The sequence below is a fragment of the Microcaecilia unicolor genome, chromosome 6 (genome assembly GCF_901765095.1).
Source record: "Microcaecilia unicolor chromosome 6, aMicUni1.1, whole genome shotgun sequence".
Lineage (NCBI taxonomy): Eukaryota > Metazoa > Chordata > Amphibia > Gymnophiona > Siphonopidae > Microcaecilia > Microcaecilia unicolor.
This window is the reverse complement of record NC_044036.1, coordinates 146990658-147010712: the sequence shown is the minus strand read 5'-3', so window position 1 is coordinate 147010712 and position 20055 is coordinate 146990658. Positions and strand designations below refer to the sequence as shown.

General features: G+C 46.2%; 1 protein-coding gene across 1 annotated transcript in view; it reads right to left on the bottom strand.

Moving 5' to 3' along the window:
* FRMD4B (FERM domain containing 4B) overlaps nucleotides 1-20055 on the bottom strand; it is a 214848-nt gene that overhangs the window by 162036 nt on the left and 32757 nt on the right. The window contains exons 2-4 of the mRNA XM_030205557.1: nucleotides 18207-18272; nucleotides 14638-14732; nucleotides 3139-3231 (exon numbers count right to left, since the gene is read on the bottom strand). Coding sequence (XP_030061417.1) covers nucleotides 3139-3231; nucleotides 14638-14732; nucleotides 18207-18272 — 254 coding nt within the window. The remainder of the gene's footprint in view (nucleotides 1-3138; nucleotides 3232-14637; nucleotides 14733-18206; nucleotides 18273-20055) is intronic.

The following is a 20055-nucleotide window of genomic DNA, read 5'->3' as shown; positions in this document are numbered from 1 at the left end:
AGGCCTTCGGCAGCTAGTACGGATGAGCGGTTGAGAGAGTGTGGGTACAGAATAGTCCTTCGGGGATACATGTCCACAGCACAATGGGCTCATATGTTAGGGCAGGTTAGTTCTACCTGTTGTAAATGTGTGTGTGTGTGGGAGGTGGGGGGGGGGGGGGGTCCAGGCATCTTCTATCATGCATTGTGGCAGTGCCCACAGGTGCGAGCGTTTTGGCAGCGGGTTCGAGGGTTTCTGATCAGGTTAGGGCATAAAGTTCAGGGAACAGAGGGACAGTTTTTGCTAGACCAACCAAGGGCTTTTGCTTCATTGAGCGCTCCTACAACTCTGTTATGTAGAAAGCTGAGTCTGGTGGCTCGAAAGTGTATACTGCAATATTGGACCTCTCCGGAGGCGCCCGCCTACTGGCATTGGCGTAATCGGGTGCACCTTTTAGCTTCTTGGGAGACTAGAGATTCGAAATCATCGCCTAAGCGTAGGAAGACATTCCTCGGGATATGGATGCCATATATTAAAATTCTTAGCCCAAGGGGACGAAGTTTGCTTATCAATGCATGTTAAGGATGGTATGGATGGGAAAAAGTACATGTTTATGGATGAGGAGTAGGGAGAGGGAGGGGTCGGGCTTGTACTCTTAGCCTAGTCCCTGGATACATTTCCAAGTTTTGTAGAATGTGGGCAACCCAGGCATACTTAGTTATTGGGTTTAAAAGTAGTGGGGGGGGGGGGGGGGGAGGTGGATTGGGTTGGATGGTAGGGGGAGGGAAGGGACATATACACGTTATATGGTTTCAGCATGTTATCTTATTGCTTGTATGTTGGGTAAATACAGCATGTTGAGTTGTTTACCATTGATGTCAATAAATATATTTAAATAAAAAAAAAATTAAAAAATAAAACAATTAGCTTCCAGGTGCATAGCACTCTTCCCTTGGGTGCTGAGCCCCCCAAATCCACCCCAAAACCCACTGGCCACAACTCTACAGCATTACCATAGCCCTAAGACCTGAAGGGGGGCACCTACATGTGGGTACAGAGGGTTTTGGGGGGTTTTGGAGGGCTCCCATTTACCACCAAAAGTGGAACAGGTAGGGGGCGTGGACCTGGGTCCTCCTGCCTGAAGTGCAGTGCACCCACTACAAACTGCTCCAGGGGCCTGCATATTGCTGTCAGGGAGCTGGGTATGACATTTGAGGCTGGCATACAGGCTGGCAAAAAAGTTTTTAAAGTTGTTGTTTTGAGGGTGGGAGGGGGTTAGTGACCACTGGGGGAGTCAGGGGAGGTCATCCCCGATTCCCTCCGGTGGTCATCTGGTCAGTTGGGGCACTTTTTTGGGACTTGGACCTGAAAAAAAGGTCCAAATAAAGTGGACCAAATTCTCGTGACGGCCGGCTTTCTTTTTTCCATTATCGGGCGAAGCTGGCCATCTCAACGCACACCCCCGTCTCGCCTTCGCTACCATGCCGACATGCCCCCTTTGAAGTTTCGTTGGCCCTGCAACAGAATGCAGTTGAGGCTGCCCAAAATCGGCTTTCGATTATGCCGATTTGGGCGGATTCAGGAGATCGCCGCCCATCTCCCGATTTGTGTCGGAAGATGGGCGGCGATCTCTTTCGAAAATGAGCTGGATGTTGTATCAGAGAGTGTGTTCTTTTTTACAGTGTTGTTTTCCTTCATTTTCATTTACTCACCTTTAATCTTTTCCCTCCACTTGAATGTGCTTCCAGGAAGGGAAAGGAACACCAACTTTGAGCTCGTATTATTTTCATAGGCATTCACTGTAAACTGCATTTTGTAATCTCCAGGGGGAACCCCAGCCAGTTAGATTTTCAGGATAACCACAATGAATATGAATGCGATAGATTTGCATACTAAGGAGGCAGTGTATGCAAATCAATCTCATAAATATTCATTGTGGATATCCTGAAAATCTGACTGGCTGGGATTCCCCAGGACAGGTTTGAGAATCACTGATTTACATAGTAACGAGGTGCAATGGTAATATAACCCATGTTATTGTCCTTACTACCTCTCTCCTCCTTTGACTCCCTCTCCCCAGGGACTGGGAACACAATTCCCACAGTATCTACACTTTAGCCAACTCAGAGAGTGGTAGATCTAAGTACATAAGTATTGCCACACTGGGACAGACCAAAGGTCCATCAAGGTGAGCATCCTGTTTGCAACAGTGGTCAATCCAGGTCACAAATACCTGGCAAGATCCCGAAAAAGTTCAATACATTTTATGCTGCTTATCCCAGAAATAAGCAGTGGATTTTCCCCAAGTCAATTTAATAATGGTCTATGGACTTTTCAGTTAGGAAGCCATCCAGACCCTTTTTAAACCCTGCTAAGCTAACTGCCTTTACCACATTCTCTGGAAACGAATTCCAGAGTTTAATTACATGTTGAGTGAAGAATGATTTTCTCCAATTTGTATTAAATTTACTACTTTGTAGCTTCATCGCATGCCCCCTAGTCCTAGTATTTTTGGAAAGAGTAAATAAATGATTCAGATCTGGGAACTGAAATCACCTTGCAACACTCCTGTTGAGTCTCTGGGCTGGCCCATGTGTCCCTGTTTTAGACAACCAATGATTATGGGAGAATTATCTAGCTTCTGTTTACATTATTGTGCTAATAGTCTGGATCAGAAATATCAAGCTTTATTGGGTATTTTTATATACTGATCAATTTGTTTGAATAATACAAAACAAATTATATTTTCATATACTTTCAAACTCTTGGTAAATATTTAAAATATGTTTCTTGTATGCAGTGTTACAACTGGACTCTTCCAGCGATAAAGAATTTTTTAAAAAATCGAACAAATTTGAACAAAATAAATACCAACAATTATAAAATAAGGAAAATGTCTGTTCTAAATTAATATCAATTAGCAGGTGAGAGAGGGACCAAATCTAAAAAAAAAAAGGAAAAATATGCCTTGACTAGAAAATAACAAAAAAGGTTATGTGCAAATCCCCTCCCCCTAAAAAAGCCTGAACAAGACAAAAATATCCCAAAACCAGAGAAAAAGTCCATCAAAAAATGAAGCACAAAAATTCTAATGACTAGAAAATGAATCTAATTCCTAAATAATCAATAATAATCGCACAGCATGAAAGAAGAACTTACCGAACTGCAAAGAACAACATCACAGGACCAAGTTTCTTGGGTAGATCATGATCCAAAACTCGGTGATCAAGCTGCAGCCACACATTTTGACCCCTGCAAAGGGATAGAGGAAGAACTGTTTGTTTCTGTTTATTCAGATTTAATATACCATCTTTTCAATAAACCAAGACAATGTACAAAACAATAATAAAAACAGAAAAGAACTCCAATTATGGGGACCAATTAGTAAAATACATTAGTTACTTACCCCCGGATTCTATATAGCATGACCAAAATTGCGCACGCAAATCCGGTCATATTCTGGATTTGCATGCACAATTTAATTACTTAACAAGTCAATCAGCGCCAATAATTGCCACTTAACTAATTGGCATAAATTAGAATGTATACGCACAACTTGCTAGGCATATTCTATAAAGTAGTGCTCATAAATCCTAATGCCCGCTGTCTAAAAGGGGGCATGGCCATGGGCGGACTGTGGGCATTCCGAAAATCTATGCACACAGTTATAGAATACTCCTATTTGGTGCATAACTTGACACAAATGGATGCACCCTGAGTTAGGAGCTGGCATGGCTGCTAGGCGTATTCTATGAACTGTGTCTAAATCTAGGCGTGGTTTACAGAATATGCCTCTGCAGAAATATTTCCGCTGCCGATGTTTCAGGTGCCGTATATAGAATCTAGTACTTAATGCGTGGAATCAAGCTACCATACAACCGCATTAAGGTGTTTTCTGGTAGTTTCCCGAGCGTTGCTGAAATTTTTCTTTCAAGGGTTGTGGCAGAGATGGTCATGGAATTGTTAGCTAGCTAATATGTTATATTAAGGAGTAGCTTAGTGGTTAGTGCAGCAGACTTTGATCCTGGGGAGCTGCGTTCAATTCCCACTGCAGCTCCTTGTGACTCTGGGCAAGTCACTTAACCCTTCAATGCCCCAGGTACAAATAAGTACCTCTATATAATGCCTTGAATGTAGTTGCAAAACCCACAGAAAGGCAATACATCAAGTCCCATTTCCTTTTACCGTACACTAACTAGGAATTCTGTATATAGCACCTAGTATTAAAATGCCATGACTGAAGCAAGGTGCCAAAATGGCCAAAAAATGGCAGATCTGCGTGGAACTACACTTACGGTCCCATGTGTTTCCACGTGGATCTAAAAAAGGGGTATAAAGATGGGAGGGACATAGGCAGGTCCGGGGTGTTCCTTTAAAATATGCACAGCATTATAGAATTCGGCAGGTCCGTGCCCAACTTGCGTGCGGGATTTACACCTGATTGCAATTGGCAAAAATGCTTGCGCCCAAAGTTGGGCATATATTACAGCGTTACACACTATTCTATAAAGGGCATCCGTCTCGGAGCGCCCTTTATAGAATATCATTTAACACAGTTTTTTTTTCTGCGCAGAGTTCTTAGCTGAATCTAGTCCTAACTAGCTAACGCAGATCCCCTCCTCCCCCTTAGGAGAGCACTTAAGGGCCCTTTAACTAAGCTGTGGCAGAAAGTGGCCTGTGGCTGTGTGAGCGCGTCTTTTGTTCCTGGGCCGGGCCACTTGTTGCTGCATCCTGGTAAAAGGGCCTTTTTTAAAGGGAACTGAAAATGGACGTGCGGCAAAATAAAAACCAGCAAGTGTCCATTTTTGGCCTGAGACCTTACCGCCTCTCACTGACTTAGCGGCAAGGTCTCGCACTCTACCAGGGTGGTAGGCATGTAGCGTGTGCCCAATGCCATTTACCGCCAGGTAAGCGCCACGCAGTAGAAAATATTTTCTAATGCAAGATTTCTGCATGCACAAATTCAGAATTATCGCCCCAGGGCACATGGTAGCCATGCAGTAATACATTTTGGCGCATGCTAGATGCGCGTAGGTGCTTATGCTCCTTTGTAAAAGGGCAGCGCCTTAGAAGGCAGTAAGTGCTCCCACTTTAATTCTCTGCAGGTACCACTCCTTAATGGAAATTATTAATGCACAACCTGCAATTAAAAATACGTGGATTCCCCCCAAAGCTGCTGCATTAAATCTGGGTTTTGTGCGTGTAAAATTCTGCAATACAATACATTAAAGCCCAGATTCTAGCACACTTTAGTAAAAGAGCCCCTATAAAAATGGAAAGGAGAAAAGAAATCGGAGAGGAGACAGAAAAAGCAGGCAGCAGACAGATGTGCACCACGAGGTACCCTCTCGTACAGCCTTCATACATCTGAGAGAAAAGGTGGGTTTTTAGAGCAGCCTTAAATTTGGGCTAGGAAGGCTCCAGTTGTACTTGTACAGGAAGTAGGTTCCACGATGAGGGTCTCAGAAAGAGAACAGAGCACTCTTCCTGGTCAAATCAAGATATGCAGCAGAGACTAGGAAGAGAACCAACCAACCACATGAAAAACACAAGAAATGAGCAGCCGAGAAAGCAACCTAAGTGCAGTGCTTTGTGAACTAGGGTACAATTTACACCGAATCCAGTAGGGAATCCTTAACCAGAGATGTTGAATGATTAATGGTGTTACATGATCAAATTTACTAATATGAGAGACATGTCAAGACAGATGTATTTTGGACGGTCACAAGTACTGTGGAAAACAGATTTCTTTCAAACCCTGGACAATCTTTCTGTGGTGTACAAAAATAATACAGAACTGTGTACTATTGAAAAGAGCTTAAATAATCAAAAATGGAAAGGATGCATTTCCACAGAAAACTGGAAGACAATGCAACATTAAAATCCTGTAAAACGGAGTACTCCAAGGAGGAGGTGCGGTGTAATGCACGGGAGTGTGTCAAGAGCCCCAGAGAGAGAGAGAGGGAGAGCTGGGCTGGTAAGCTGCAGGAGGAGACATTTGACAACATCCATATTGTTTTGAGCTTAGCTTAACCACAGCAGCCATCCATATAAAGACTGCTGAGGAAGGTCCCTGGGGGCTGAAACACGATTAGTTTTCGAGTCCTGGATGATTTAATAAAGACGTTGGTTCGGATATCGTCTCTTGCTCTTTCTTCGGGCACCCTTGTTATGTTTGTTCGGTTTGTGTGCCTACAAGGGTACTACTCTTCAGTTTTTCTGCTGCATCTAGATTTGTGTCTTGGAACAAGAGTAAAAGATTAATCTTTGCCACTGGCTCGGTGTGATCTTTCTCAAGTCAGTTTGAGGCCAAACTGCATTCCAAAGTTGCAATTTTCCATACATCATGTTTTCAACTGGATCTTGTATGTAAACAAACCCGGTAGAAACCTTATTTGCATGAAGTTCTTCAGACAACTTCCAAAAAGGATATCATTTTTTGCAAAAACCAGCATGCAAGGATGTTTTAAGGGAAGGTCCAAGAAAACAAGGGCAATCAATCTGCAAACTCCAAGATGGAAAACAGACAAAGCAGATACGTATGTGAAAAAGTACAATATTTAATCAAAATAAAATTAACAAATTAAATATTGTACTTTTTCACATACGTATCTGCTTTGTCTGTTTTCCAACCTGCAAGGATGTTTTTGCACACTGGTTTTCAAAACTTTCATATATAATGAGCTGCTTTGAATGCTTTTGCATTGCGGCAGCTCAATATTCATGAGTTTGCATAAATGTTGTGTGTAGTGGAATACATACTGTGGTTTACTACAAGGATGGGCCAAGTTATGGGGGGTCTTTTACTAAGCCACATTTTTAGCTCGTGGTAGAAATCTGCTGGTGGTAAATACTGAGACTCCCATTATATTCCTATGGGTGTCTCAGCATTTATCACCACCTGATTCTTACTGCAAACTAAAAACGCTACCATGTTTAATAAAAGACCCCCTGTGTGCATACTCCGAATTCATACACGGGCCCTCTCAGGGCAATTCTACAACCAAGGTCCAAGATCCAGAAAAGTAGAACCAGTTGGTCGGAATGTGGATACGCATCCAGCTTCTCCTACTTAAGAGCACAACTATGGAATGGCCTCCCAAAAGCCTTGAAAACAATCCACAACCACCTGACCTTCAGGAAATCACTAAAAACCAACCTCTTCACAATGACCTACCCCAACGACCCCACGTAAACCTCTTCACCCAGCAACACAGCATGACTCTGACCATACTGGACAACACGCAATCTTCATCCCTCTTGACCCTCCACATATACCTCATACGATCACTCTTCAACCTTGTACTTGTTATCAGCCGACTGGGCAAACACCTTTCACAGTACCCTACCCTACCTCCCACTACCCAGAGCCAGTAGTGGGAGGCGGGGCTGGAGGTTGGGAGGCGGGGATAGTGCGGGGCAGACTTATACGGTCTGTGCCAGAGCCAGTGGTGGGAGGCTGGACTGGAGGTTGGGAGGCAGGGATAGCTCTGGGCAGACTTATACGGTCTGTGCCAGAGCCGGTGGTGGGAGGCGGGGATAGTGCTGGGCAGACTTATATGCTCTGTGCCCTGAAGAGCACAGGTACAAATCAAAGTACGGTTTACACAAAAGTAGCACACATGAGTTGTCTTGTTGGGCAGACTGGATGGACTGTGCAGGTCTTTTTCTGCCGTCATCTACTATGTTACTATGTAAGCCACATTGAGCCTGCAAATAGGTGGGAAAATGTGGGGTACAAATGCAACAAATAAATAAATAAATACCAGTGCTGAACACCTGGCTAGAAGAATCTCTCAGCAGCTAGCATTTAAAACAATGGTGACCACTTTGGGCTGCTCAGGGTGTAAATATCGATATGTTCTGGTTTAATATTTAACAAAGCTTATCTTACAAAAAAAATAATTAGGTGCATTTATTCAAACAAACCACTTATTGTTTGCAAGTCTTTCCCAAGGGTGACTGACAGGAAATGGGTGGTGAAAGGAACCAGATTAAAGTCATTACATAAGGTACTGTAGCTCCCTTGTATTATGTAAGCACATGTTATATTGTATCCAAAGGGCAACAAGCATTTAGTAAAACCCATTGAGAAACAAGAGTGAGGTAGTGGTATTTCAAAATACAGAACTGACATTAAAATAAATTGTTTCTTTTTTGTGTCATTTACAGACAGTCAGACACACACACACAAATGTGTTTTTCAATTTAGAACACACTAAATTGGACTACTTTTGTGCAAAATGAAAAACAAAATGTAAAAAATGACATGAAAACTAAAAAAGAAAGGAACATCTTTCCTGAATACACACACCTGAAAAGTGGGAGGAGGGCATAGGAGCCAACTTTTCAAAATTATTGGGGGGTGCTAAGCCTGATGGAAATAACCCCTCCCTGAACACATACAAGGAATTTTCTCAATACTGGGGGTGCTCAAGCACCCACAGCACCCACAGAGCCGGCTCCTATGGAGGAGGGGGTTGGGAAGAACCTGACTTCATACAGGATTCCAGAAGGCAGACTTTTCATTTCTGTAAGGAAGCTTTCACTAAATTAGGGGCACTGAGGGAATAAGGCTGGTGCTCACTCTTTATAGAAGCATATTGTGTTAACAGCTTTATGAAACGTATTGCACTCTGCTGAACTAACAGTCGAACCCCAGGAGGCAGGGCATGAGAATGGAAGAGTGCTGCTTTTCCTTTTGAGATCCTACATCCGCTTGGCAAATTAAAAACCACATGACCTAAAGCTAGAGATAACAACACACACCATCACATTAGCAAGCTCTAACACTATTAATATAATATAATACAATACAATATCAAAGTCTCTTTTTCCGCTACAAGCTGAATGGTTCTGGGTGGGTTACAACAAAAGGTAGCCAGCCATCCTAGGAAAATGTAACAAAATGTTTTACAGTCAAATACAGTGGCATCAGAGGAGATCATATGAACTTTCATTAAAAAAAAAAACTTCTTAAAGAGAAATGTTTTCAGTTTCTTCCTACAAATTATATAACTAGATCTGACATGTGGAAGCGCCTGCCAGCATTTTGCTGCTCAATAGGGAAATGTTGAAACATGAATTCTCATGTCTCTGAGATTTCATAATTGGAAAATGTAAATAGGACAGTCATTGAATGTTTTGCCTAGTTGCAGGAAATAGCAAGACAAAACAGTTTAGGTATCCCAGAGCCAGATCATAAATGATTTCAAATATTATCAATCTATATAAATGTTATTAGTAGTAGTAGTATATAAATGAGATGTGACCGACTCACCTGCAAATGCACAGTAGAGACCGAACGTTGATAGAGTGCAAGCCCTGCCTCCACCAGCAGTACAGCCCAATAGGGAGCAGGTCTTGGACATGGGCATGGAAATCAGAGGAGGAAGGAGGGAAGGAGGGGGCGGAACTGAGAGGGAAACGGACGGAGCGATGGAGGCGAACTGACGACAGGACTCACGGGAGGTAATACGGCGATGGTGGAAAGAGGGGGGGATCGATGCCGGGATGGGGGTCAAAGATGGTGGCGTGAGTGCGCACCACATCATGCCCGATGTTACTGGGCGGAGCCACTGCGGCGAGCTGGGCGAGGCTAAACAACGGAGAGAAGCGTGATGTTCCTGGGCGAAGCTGCTGCGGTGAGCTGGGTGAGGCTAACCAATGGAGAGAAGAAGGCTCCTGAAGCGCACAGCTCACAAGCTTTTCACTGCTGCTGCCTGCCGCTGTAACCCGACGGGGTATGATGACTTATAAAATTTGGAGGGCGGGGGACTGGAGCTTGGAGGGGAGCCTCGGAGGGAGGGAGGCCTCGGAAGGAGGGAGGGCCTTGGAGCTGGGAGGGAGGGAGGGAGATCTTGGAGGAGGGCGGGAGGGAGGGAGGAGCCTTGCAGCCGGGAGGGAGGGAATGGGGCCTTGGAGCTGGGAGGGAGGGAGGGAGGGAATTAACTGTGAAAATAGAACAGACCAATACTCACCCGTTTTAACAGGCTTAACGGCTAGTAATACACATATTTTACTAGTAGTCCCATTTTATGTAATAACACATGTTAATGGTGAAAGTGTGTGCTAAAGAGGTAGTGAATTTTAATATTTTTAGCTGCAAATCAAGTTGCAGAAGATGACTGAGTCAATATTCAAAGTGATTTAACCAGGCTGGAAAGCCTTCGGCTTGGTTAAATCACACGGGCTGGCCCACACATAACTGGGCAGTGCCACTTGCAGGCTTATTTTCGAAAGAGAAGGGCTTCCCAGAGTTATCAGTAACGTTCTTAACATTTTACCAGCCAGTCTGCCTCAGCTATATTCATTTAGAGCAAGTGAATGAGACAAAAAGCTCAAACTATTTAAGGTTAACTTTGTGATTTATATATAATTTCTGGTCCCACAGCACTAGGATAGGTTTATTATGTAAATAGTGACATCATCAGTGTAAATAAAGGTATTAAAGCCATTTGATTCCAATAATCTACCTAGTGGGGCCAGGGCCGGTCTTAGGCCGAGGCGACCGAGGCGGCCGCATAGGGCCCCGCGCTTAGGGGGGCCCCGCGCGGCGCCTCAGTCAGTCTCTTCCCAGGGCCAGCGGCGATCCGACGACACGCTATTCTGCCCGCCCTGGTGCCCTCTTCTCCCCCCCTACCAACAAGGATCCTTTTTCTTTTAAATTTACCCGCCTCTGTCGCCGACTCGCTGGAATCTGACTGGACACTGGACAGCACAGCAGGCATCGTCGCTGAAAGAGCTCCTCCCCTCCCAAGTGCACCCGACGTCTCTAGCAGAATGTAGAAGCTTCCTGATTCGTTCATTCTCAGTGTCCCGCCCTAGTATCCGCCCTAGTATCCTGCTAGCGTGTAGCATTTGCAGCCCTTTTTGTCTTGTTTTTTTTTACGAGGTAGTGTATTGGTGTTTTAGAGCCTGGTGTAATTACAGTTCTGCCTTGGTTGTGCTCATCCTGTCCTTGGAATTAGTGCTGTTATGGTTTGGTAAGGTTATGAGTGTGTTTTGCACAAGTTTGTGTATAGTGTTTTGCAGTGGAGAGATTGTGTGTCCGCACCTCTGACCCCCCCCCCCCCCCACCCGGGGTTATGAGAATTGGAACTACTAATTGTAGTGGACTTGAACTGAATAATTTCTGGGGAGGGGGAGTTTCATGATAGCATTGTGCTTATTATTTCAATCAGTTTTTCTGTACAAGTTTAGCTTCATTTGTCTTTATTTGAAATTTCATAAATAAAATTTTTTCTAAAAATTGAATAATATTATCAATGGGGTGGAGCTGGGGTGGGGGCGGGGCTAGGATGGGGCCCCACCAAATTGGTCTGCATAGGGCCCCGCACTTGCTAAGACCGGCCCTGAGTGGGGCCATCATTATATGAAACAGAAAGGGAGAAAGGGGGGAATCCTGGGGCACCTCACACAGAGAGAGAGAGAGAGAGAGAGCCAGGGTGAATAAATGCTACCAGATAACTCTACTTGATATTGTCTTGACTTTAAGAAACCATTGAACCACTGCAGGACTTCAACATAAATGCCAAACTGATCCATCAGACTCTGTAAAATACATCAACCGTGTCAAAAGTGCTGGACATAACAAATTGTAAAATCAAAATTTTCTTGCCCCGACTTAGGTCTATCCTGAAATTGGTTATCAAGGTGGTAAGAACTGTCTTTGTACTATATGCAGGTCTAAACCCTGATTGAGAACTATGTAGAACATTATGAGTTAGAAGCAGGGGTGTAGCCAGACTTCGGCGGGAGGGGGGTCCACAGCCCGAGGTGAGGGGGCACATTTTAGCCCCCCCTGGTGCCGCTGACCCCCCGCCATTGCCAAACCACCCTGCCACCAACTTTGACCCCCCCCACCAATGACCCTCTCAACCCCCCCCTCCCGCCGTCAACCCGCCGTCACCTACCTTTGCTGGTAGAGGACTCCAACCCCCGCCAGCTGACGCCCTCTTCTTCCCAACAGTGGCGTAGCCACAGGTGGGCCTGGGTCCACCCACTTAGGGCTCAGGCCCACTCAACAGTAACACATGTTTAGCGGTAGCTGTTGGGGATCCCAAGTTCTGTCAGCTGAAGACTTCCCCCTGATGGTAACGAAAACGCTACTCTCATGATACTGGCACCTGCGCATGCTCAGTTTTCAGCGCATGCCTGCTGCAGACTACCAAGGTGAAAAGAAGCATTTTCCCACCAGCTGAGATATTTTTTGGGTGGTGGTTGGGGGGGGCGGGGGAAAAGCACTTAGTGCTCACCCACTTCTTGCCTAGGCCCACCCAAAATCTGTTGTCTGGCTACGCCCCTGCTTCCCAATCCCGCGAAAGGCTTCGTTCTAGTCTGACGTCCTGCATGTTGTACGTGCAGGACTTCAGACTCACAGAAACAGAACGAAGGCCCCCGTGGCCCCATACTGGCTATGCCACTGGTCAGAAGGTATTCCATGAGTTGACTGGACACCAGACCTTCCATCACCTTTACTCAGTTTTTTCTAGCAAAAAAGGTGCCGGTACTCAAATGCTAGGCCACCCTTCAGGAGTGAGGTGATCACCGAGGGACCCCACCCCTCAATAGCCAGGCTCTCTGCAACCAGTCACAGAGGCTATGGCAAGGCAGAATTCGTGTGTAGAGCCTAAGCTCTTTCATTAAAACTTGAGGTCCATGGGTCAATTTTAGCAGACAATGGAAAAGGTGCCGGTACTCAGTACCCCCCTCAAAAAAAGCCTTGCCTTTACTAACAGTGGTATGGTGGCCACCGGCAGGGCCACCGAGAGACTAGGCCGGGCCCGGGGCAAGGCCGCCCCGCCTCCTCCCCGCTGCTGCCACCCCTGTTGCTCCCCCTGCCGCTGCCACCCCCAGTCACTCCTCCCGCCGCTGCAGTCCGCGGTCTCACCTGCCTGCCTCCATGGCTCCGGGCCCCCTTCATTCAAAGCGGCAGTCGCAGATTGCATCTCTTCTGGTCTTCCCTCCTTGTCCCGTCCTCGTCTGATGTAACTTCCAGTTTCCGCGAGGGCGGGACACAGGGAGGGAAGGCCAGAAGAGACGCGATCTGCGACTCCCGCTTTGAATGAAGGGGGCCCGGAGCCAAGGAGGCAGGCAGGTGAGACCGGGGACAGCAGCGCCAGCGGCCTGACCCCGGCGCCGGGCCCCCCTTGGAGGCCCGGGCCCGGGGAATTTTGCCCCCTGCCCCCCCTCTCGGTGGCCCTGGCCACCGGTCTGTAATTGGATACTTCATTCATGCTAAACTTGGGGTTCTTAGGAATGTGCATGAGAATTATTTTTCCTTTGCAAACAGTAAAACAAATTAGCATGCAATGAAACAAAACAAAAAACAAAATAAAAAAGACATAAAATGATAGTCTCTCAAAAATGTCTCAGAAAAATAAACAAAAAATGTTCTGCCTGCACACCCCTAATTCACAGTGGAAATGACTGATCCAAGGAGGCCATTGATGCTATCTACAGGCTATGCCTCTGGCGTGGCAATCTGAGGTTGGAGAGGCGTGAAAAATTCAATCGCTTGTTCAGAGAAGCTTGACTGCACTGCAGAGAGGATAGATTAATCTCCAGGGGAGAAGTGCAAAGCTACCTCTTTCAGACATCTGTTGTGTCTTTTGGATTTCAGTCATTCCCTGGAAGAGCTCAATAAGTGTTATGGTGTGCCAGCATCTTAAATTGAATCTTCGAGTAAAGCTTCGGTTAACTTAATTTTGACAAATGCATCCTGTCCAATTACCACAAGGGAAAAAACGTTTTCCTGGTGCTGTATTTCAGCTAGAAATTATGTGCAAATCCTCTTATGGACTACTTTAATAGGATTCTTGCAATGATTTCCTTTTGCATTAGCAATCATTTTTGGATTGTCTGATGTGTAAGTTATTACGGTTCATGTTCTATTTCCGATATTCAAATGGTTCAGCAGAAATGTTCTATATGGTCAATGTAATTTCTGGTTTCAGACACACATTTTACAAATATTACTATTGCCTCCAAAAACATAACGGGGCAAATTTTCAAACTCTTAGGTGCTTTTACATGGTTAAAAATAGAGGGGTCTATTTGCTATATCACATTGGCTGGTAACGCGACAATGAGTGGGCACTTGCAGTTAATGCAGCACCATGGCAGTTAGCATGCACTAAGATTCTTGAGAGTTGCAGGGGGACAGAAATCTAACTACGCTGCACCTGGAAGTGGGGTGTACTGTGGCGATCCGCTCTGAGTGGCAGCTGACCAAGGAACACCACTGGAGGAGAGGGGGCAGAGGCGTAGCCAGACAACAGATTTTAGGTGGGCCTGGGCACGAAGTGGGAGGGCACGAAGTGTTCTCTTCCCCCCTACCACCAAAAAAATATCTCAGCTGGTGGAAAAAACCCCCACTTCTTTCCACCTTGGCAGTCTGCAGCAGGCATGTGCTGAAAACTGAGCATGCGTAGGTGCAGGTATCGTGGAGAGTAGCGTTTTCATTACAATCAGAGGGAAGTCTTCAGCTGGCAGAGTTTGGGATCTCCACCAGCTACCGCTAAACGTGTGCTACTGTTGGGTGGGCCTGAGCCCTAAGTGGGTGGGGGGGTTGTTTACAGAGGTACTTATAAACGACAGGAGTACATTTCAATTTCAAAATCTTTGCAATAGTAATAAACATATAATTTGACTTACGTATCATCAATGAACGTTACGCCAAAATATTCTTTTTCTTTCAGGTTGAAATGAGATGCTACTAGGTCCAGCAACTCCCGAGACAGTAGCTTGGGCTATTAAAAGAATTAATTCACAAGGTTTAGTTTAATTTCAATGTTCAACAAAGACGTTCCGTTGTGTTAATTGGTTACTTGTTATAAGAGAGGACTTAAGAATGACCGTTAGGTTCACAGTACGTGAGCTTTGATTGTATGATGGGGCAAAGACTGATAATCAACAGCAAAAAAAAGCTGTGCACTTCATATTGAAAAAAAAATGAGCTCACAAATTTACTAAGGGGTCTCTTTGCTAAGGCACGCTAAAGGCTTTAGCGCATGCTAAATGATGAGATGCCCATAGGAATATAATGGGTGGCTTAGCATTTAGAACGCCTTAGTAAAGGACCCCTAAATTTGTTCAGCCAGAATTGTACTCCTAAGTATTCAGCGAAAAATTCTCCTAAATTAAGGACAGTAGTTAAGGTGCAGTAAAATCTCACTTTTACCACACCTTAATCTATGATGGGAGCGAGTATCGCACGTGAGTCAATCCTGTGGTTCAAGAATAACTCTGCTTGCAATCAGCTTTGCAACCAACGTCATTTCAACACCCTGGGAGCACTGGGCCACTAAGCCATGGACTGATGTGCCCGGGTGCTTCTTAACTCAGTGATCACAAATAGAAACTGCCCCTCGCCTTTCCCCTGCAATGATATCCCCCCCACCCATCACCCAAAGCATTCCTATCTTCCCTTAGGCCCCCCTGGGACTACCTTTCTTCATCCCGAGCATTTAGTGTGTTTGGGGCAGATGCAACCCTTAGTCGAGCTTGCTCCTTGGCACTGGGTTCAAAATGGTGGCCATGACTCCTAGTTATAGTGTTACATAGGAGTACAATAATATAGATATGATACAGTACAACTGCATATGGTAGCTTGACCCCTAATGGTAGTACCATCAAACTACCGTTATTGCTCGCTGGCACCATTTTGGAAGGGGTAGGAGCAATTGGGGATTGTTTCTGCAAGGTGCGTAGCCAGACATCGGCGGGAGGGGGGTCCGGAGTCCGAGGTGAAGGGTCATGGTTCCTAAATTTTGGACCTAATAGTTTCATTAGGTCCCTCAGCCCTCAGTGAATCTTCAAAGAGGTCAATTTAACAGACTCACTCTGAAATTTAGGATCCTAAACCCTTGGAATATTGGCTCCTCAGTGCCCAAATTTAGGCATTTAAGTGTCTAGGTTAGGGCATCTACTTTCAGCCAAGCCTAAGAGGCCTGTTTACTAAAGAATTGCACTTATCACATGTTAAATGGGGGGAAAAAAATAATGCCCGGTGTGTGACAACAGATGGGATGTTCCCATCATTTCCCCACAGTTACCACATAGAAAAGTTCTTTGTTGAGCCTTACATGTATTCACAATTAACACAGTGTGTAGGAGATGGTAGGTATACCTGCGCTCATAGCCGCCGAGAGGGGGGAGGGCAGGGGGGACAAAATTCCCTGGGCCCGGGCCTCCAAGGGGGGCCCGGCGCTGCAGTTCCACCCGCCCTCCATTGTCAACCGTCTGCTCCCTGCATTGAAATCGCAGTCTCACCTCCGTGAAAGCAGCGCTGCAGGCAGCAGAACGCCTCCCTTCGGCCCTCCTTCCCTCCCTGTGTCCCGCCCTCGTCTGACGTAACTTCCACAAGGGCGGGACACAAGGAGGGAAGGAGGGCCAAAGGGAGGTGATCTGCTGCCTGCAGCGCTGCCTTCACGGAGGTGAAACTGCGATTTCAATGCAGGGGGCCCGACCCGGTGGCGGACGGAGGGGGGAAGCGGCGGCGGCGATCTCAGGGGGGGTGGAGCGGGGAGCGGTGGCGGCGTCCTTGGGGGGGGGGTGGAGGGGGAGTAGTGGCTGTGGTGATCTCAGGGGGGGGGGAACGGTAGCGACCTCGTGGGTGGGGTGGAGGGGGGAGCGGCAGCGGTGGCGGCGACCTTAGGGGGGCGACCTTGCCCCGGGCCCGGCCCAGTCTCTCGGCGGCCCTGCCTGTGCTAACTGCAATGTCCATGCCCATTCCTCCCCCATAAACTATATCTTGCCCCACAACATGTCATGCAGTTAGCGTGTGAATTAGCATACATTGTCATGAAGTGGTAGGAATTGCTGTGCTTGTGTGCAATAGGGAAGACAGACCTACTATTTTGGGTGGGCCCACAGTTAATTTGGGTGGGCCATTCCAACCCCCTCCCCCCTTAGCTCAGCATTTCTTCTGTCCTTCCCAATTCCCCCAGTGCCCTCAAAGACTGGCATCTGCCCCATCTCCCCAGTGTACCTCAGAGGCATCCCAACAGCTGCAGTGTTTCATCTTCATTACCTGTGCCAACCCCCCCCCCCCCCCCCAGACATTCCTCTGCTGCGTCCCACCCTCGCTGACATCATTCCTCACTGATGGGATGTGGCAGAGGAAAGCCTGTGGGGGCCAGTGCAGGCAATGAAGATGAATCGCTGCAGCCACCGGGTCGTCTCTGAGGTACACCGGGGAGGCACTGAGGGATTCAGAGAGGTAGCAGATGCCAGGTTGCTGGAGGAGGAGAGAGGCGCCACCGCTGGGTGGGCCTGAGCCAAGAATGGGTGGGCCTGTGCCTACCCAGGCTCACTTTCTAGCTACACCACTCTTAATGTGTGTTATTCACACGCTAACTGCTTAGCGCACTTTAGTAATCAAACTCTTAAGTTTTCAGCTGAAAATTTACTTACATTTAGGAGTCAAAAATCTAGGATCCTAAATTTAGGTCTGTTATTCATTTGTCTAGATTAAGCTCCCAAATATGGAGCCAAGTGCTAAAAATCTGTGCTAGCCACCCCTATCCTTGCCCTAACATTGACCAATAGCCATTTACATCTTTAACCCTAAAAGAAGCTTAGTGAAATTAGGACCTATGAGAACTTCAAAAATTTCATCACTAGGTAGTTTTGGAATAAAGCTATGTTATTAGAATCATACATTGTACAGAGGAAAGGGGATCCTGGGGGGAGGGGGTTGGAGGAGAGAGAGAGGGAGATATATAATAGGTAGAAGGTAATCTGAAAACCCCTCAGGCAGATTGCAGGTACCTGTGGACCCACAAGCTTGTTTTTAGGGACAGCTTTCCTTTTAAAAATTTGAAGTAGGAGGGGCACCAGGTATTATTATACTCGTATGATAAACACATGATGCATAGTAAAGTAGGGCATTTGCTGAAAGGTTAGAAGGTAAAGTTTGCCTTTTTGCGGATGACACCAAGATTTGGTTGTGATGCCAAATGCAGATTTTATGATTACCAGTCACCAAAGATTAATCAGCCTTGATCCAGTCAACGCTATGTAGCATACTTCAAAGACAATTTCTAGTTTAATATATTACTGCACTTAATACACTGAACACAGTACATTGAAGAGTGTCAGAGTACATTCTTGAGTAGTATCAGTAGAGGAGGGAGGTGAGGTTTTATTGAAAATCCTGTTTATCTCTAGATACCACTGCTCTAGCCTAAGGGACACCAACCATGGGGACAGAAAGTCTTTACCTGAACCAGGAGCTCCAACTTCCTGTCATCAAGGAGACACACCTGGCAGTGTCTGCCCTCTGTCATCTGCAACAGAAATAAGCAAGTCATCAGTTGACTGGCAGAACTGTGGAATTCCATGGTTAATTCAGCAGACAATGGACATTTGCTTGTTGTACTGTTTTGTGGCTTGTGCTCATTAACCACATTCAAGAACTGGCAAGTCTGTAATTCTGCAAAAGACTTTGGGAGACAAAATACATAGAATAGATTCCTCTGGAGATGGGTGGGAGGGTTCATTTGGCAGGTGTTTGCTGAAGAACCCACAGTGAACACCCTTTACTGTTGGTTTGTTAATGGGGGCGGAGGGGGTAGAGGGGAGGTGGGGGGGGGGGGGTTGCTAATTTGTTATTTATCTCTCCAGTATGGGTTTCGTAGTTCTCTTTTGTGTTCTCCATATTGTTCCAGGGGAGGGATTTTTTTGCAATAAAAATTTATTGAAACAAACAAACAAAAAAAGAATAGATCCCTCCAGAATGGACCTCAGTTTCTTTTGGCTGATTCACTAGATTAAGAGTCCTATTTATTCGGCTGCATTAATCCACAATTAACAAGTGTTAACATGTTAATACAGCTTAGTAAACAGAGCCCCAAATTTGCCATTTAAAATGTATCATTGGGATCAATGCAACAATATATCTTCAATCCTCTTTCCCCCTCCCCCAACCAAATAATCAGACAATTTTTGTTGAAGTTGTTAGTGAAAGCTGTTGGACTGTGAAACCGAGAACAGATTCAGGCTCCACTGCCAGAAATTACCTTCTTTTCATACATGCTGAAGGACCTCTTATCAATCCGCACTAGCGGTTCCTGGTGCGGTAATACCAACAAAACCCATTCACTTTGAATGGGATCCGTCATCATCGCCACTCGGGAACCGCTAGCGCGGCTTGATAAAAAAAGGCCCCAAATTAGGTGATAGAAAGAAGTGTAAATGGTGTCATTTATGCATGTCAGTGGACACTTTTGTGTACCAATGACCTCTACCAGAATACTGCCTAGCAGAAAAATATGCCCCATGATTTGAAGACATGCACTTTGCCGTTGGCATATGTATGGGTGGAATTTGGGCAGAGCATGAGCAAAATGCACAGATATGTGCATAGGAGCCAACTTTTCAAAATGATTGGGGGTGCTGAATTTTTTTTTTTTACAGGTGGTGCATTCCCCCCCTCCCTCCCCCTCCCTCTCCTCCGAGTTCCAGGCCCTCCCTCCCTCCCTCCGAGTTCCAACCCCAGCCCGACCTCTTCTCCCACAACAGTCCTCCGCCGGTCCGCCCTCGTCTTCCTGCGTGCCGCCCAGAATTTTAAAAGTCATCTTACCTCGGGGTCCCGGCAGCAGCAGTGAAAGGCGAGCAGGCTCAGCACTTCAGCCTTTCCTTCTCTCGTCTCAGCTCTGGTCCCGCCCTCATTTCCTGTTTCCACAAGGGCGGGACCAGAGCTGAGACAAGAGAAAGGAAGGCTGGAGCACCGAGCCTGCTCACCTTTCACTGCTGCTGCCGGGACCCCGAGGTAAGATGACTTTTAAAATTCTGGGCAGCACGCAGGAAGGCGAGGGCAGACCAGCAGAGGACTGTTGAGGGAGAAGAGGGCAGACACCGGGCAGGTCGGGCTGGCGAAGGGAACTTCCGGTTCCGACTTCCGGCGGGTGAAATATTGGGGGTGCTCGAGCACCCACAGCACCCATGGAGTCGGCACCTACGGATATGTGTATAAATGATAAAATTCTATCATTTCCTCACATTCATTCTAATATCTAGGTGTGGGGCATTAAAGCTGCCCATAGTGGTGTCACTGCAAAATTTATCAAT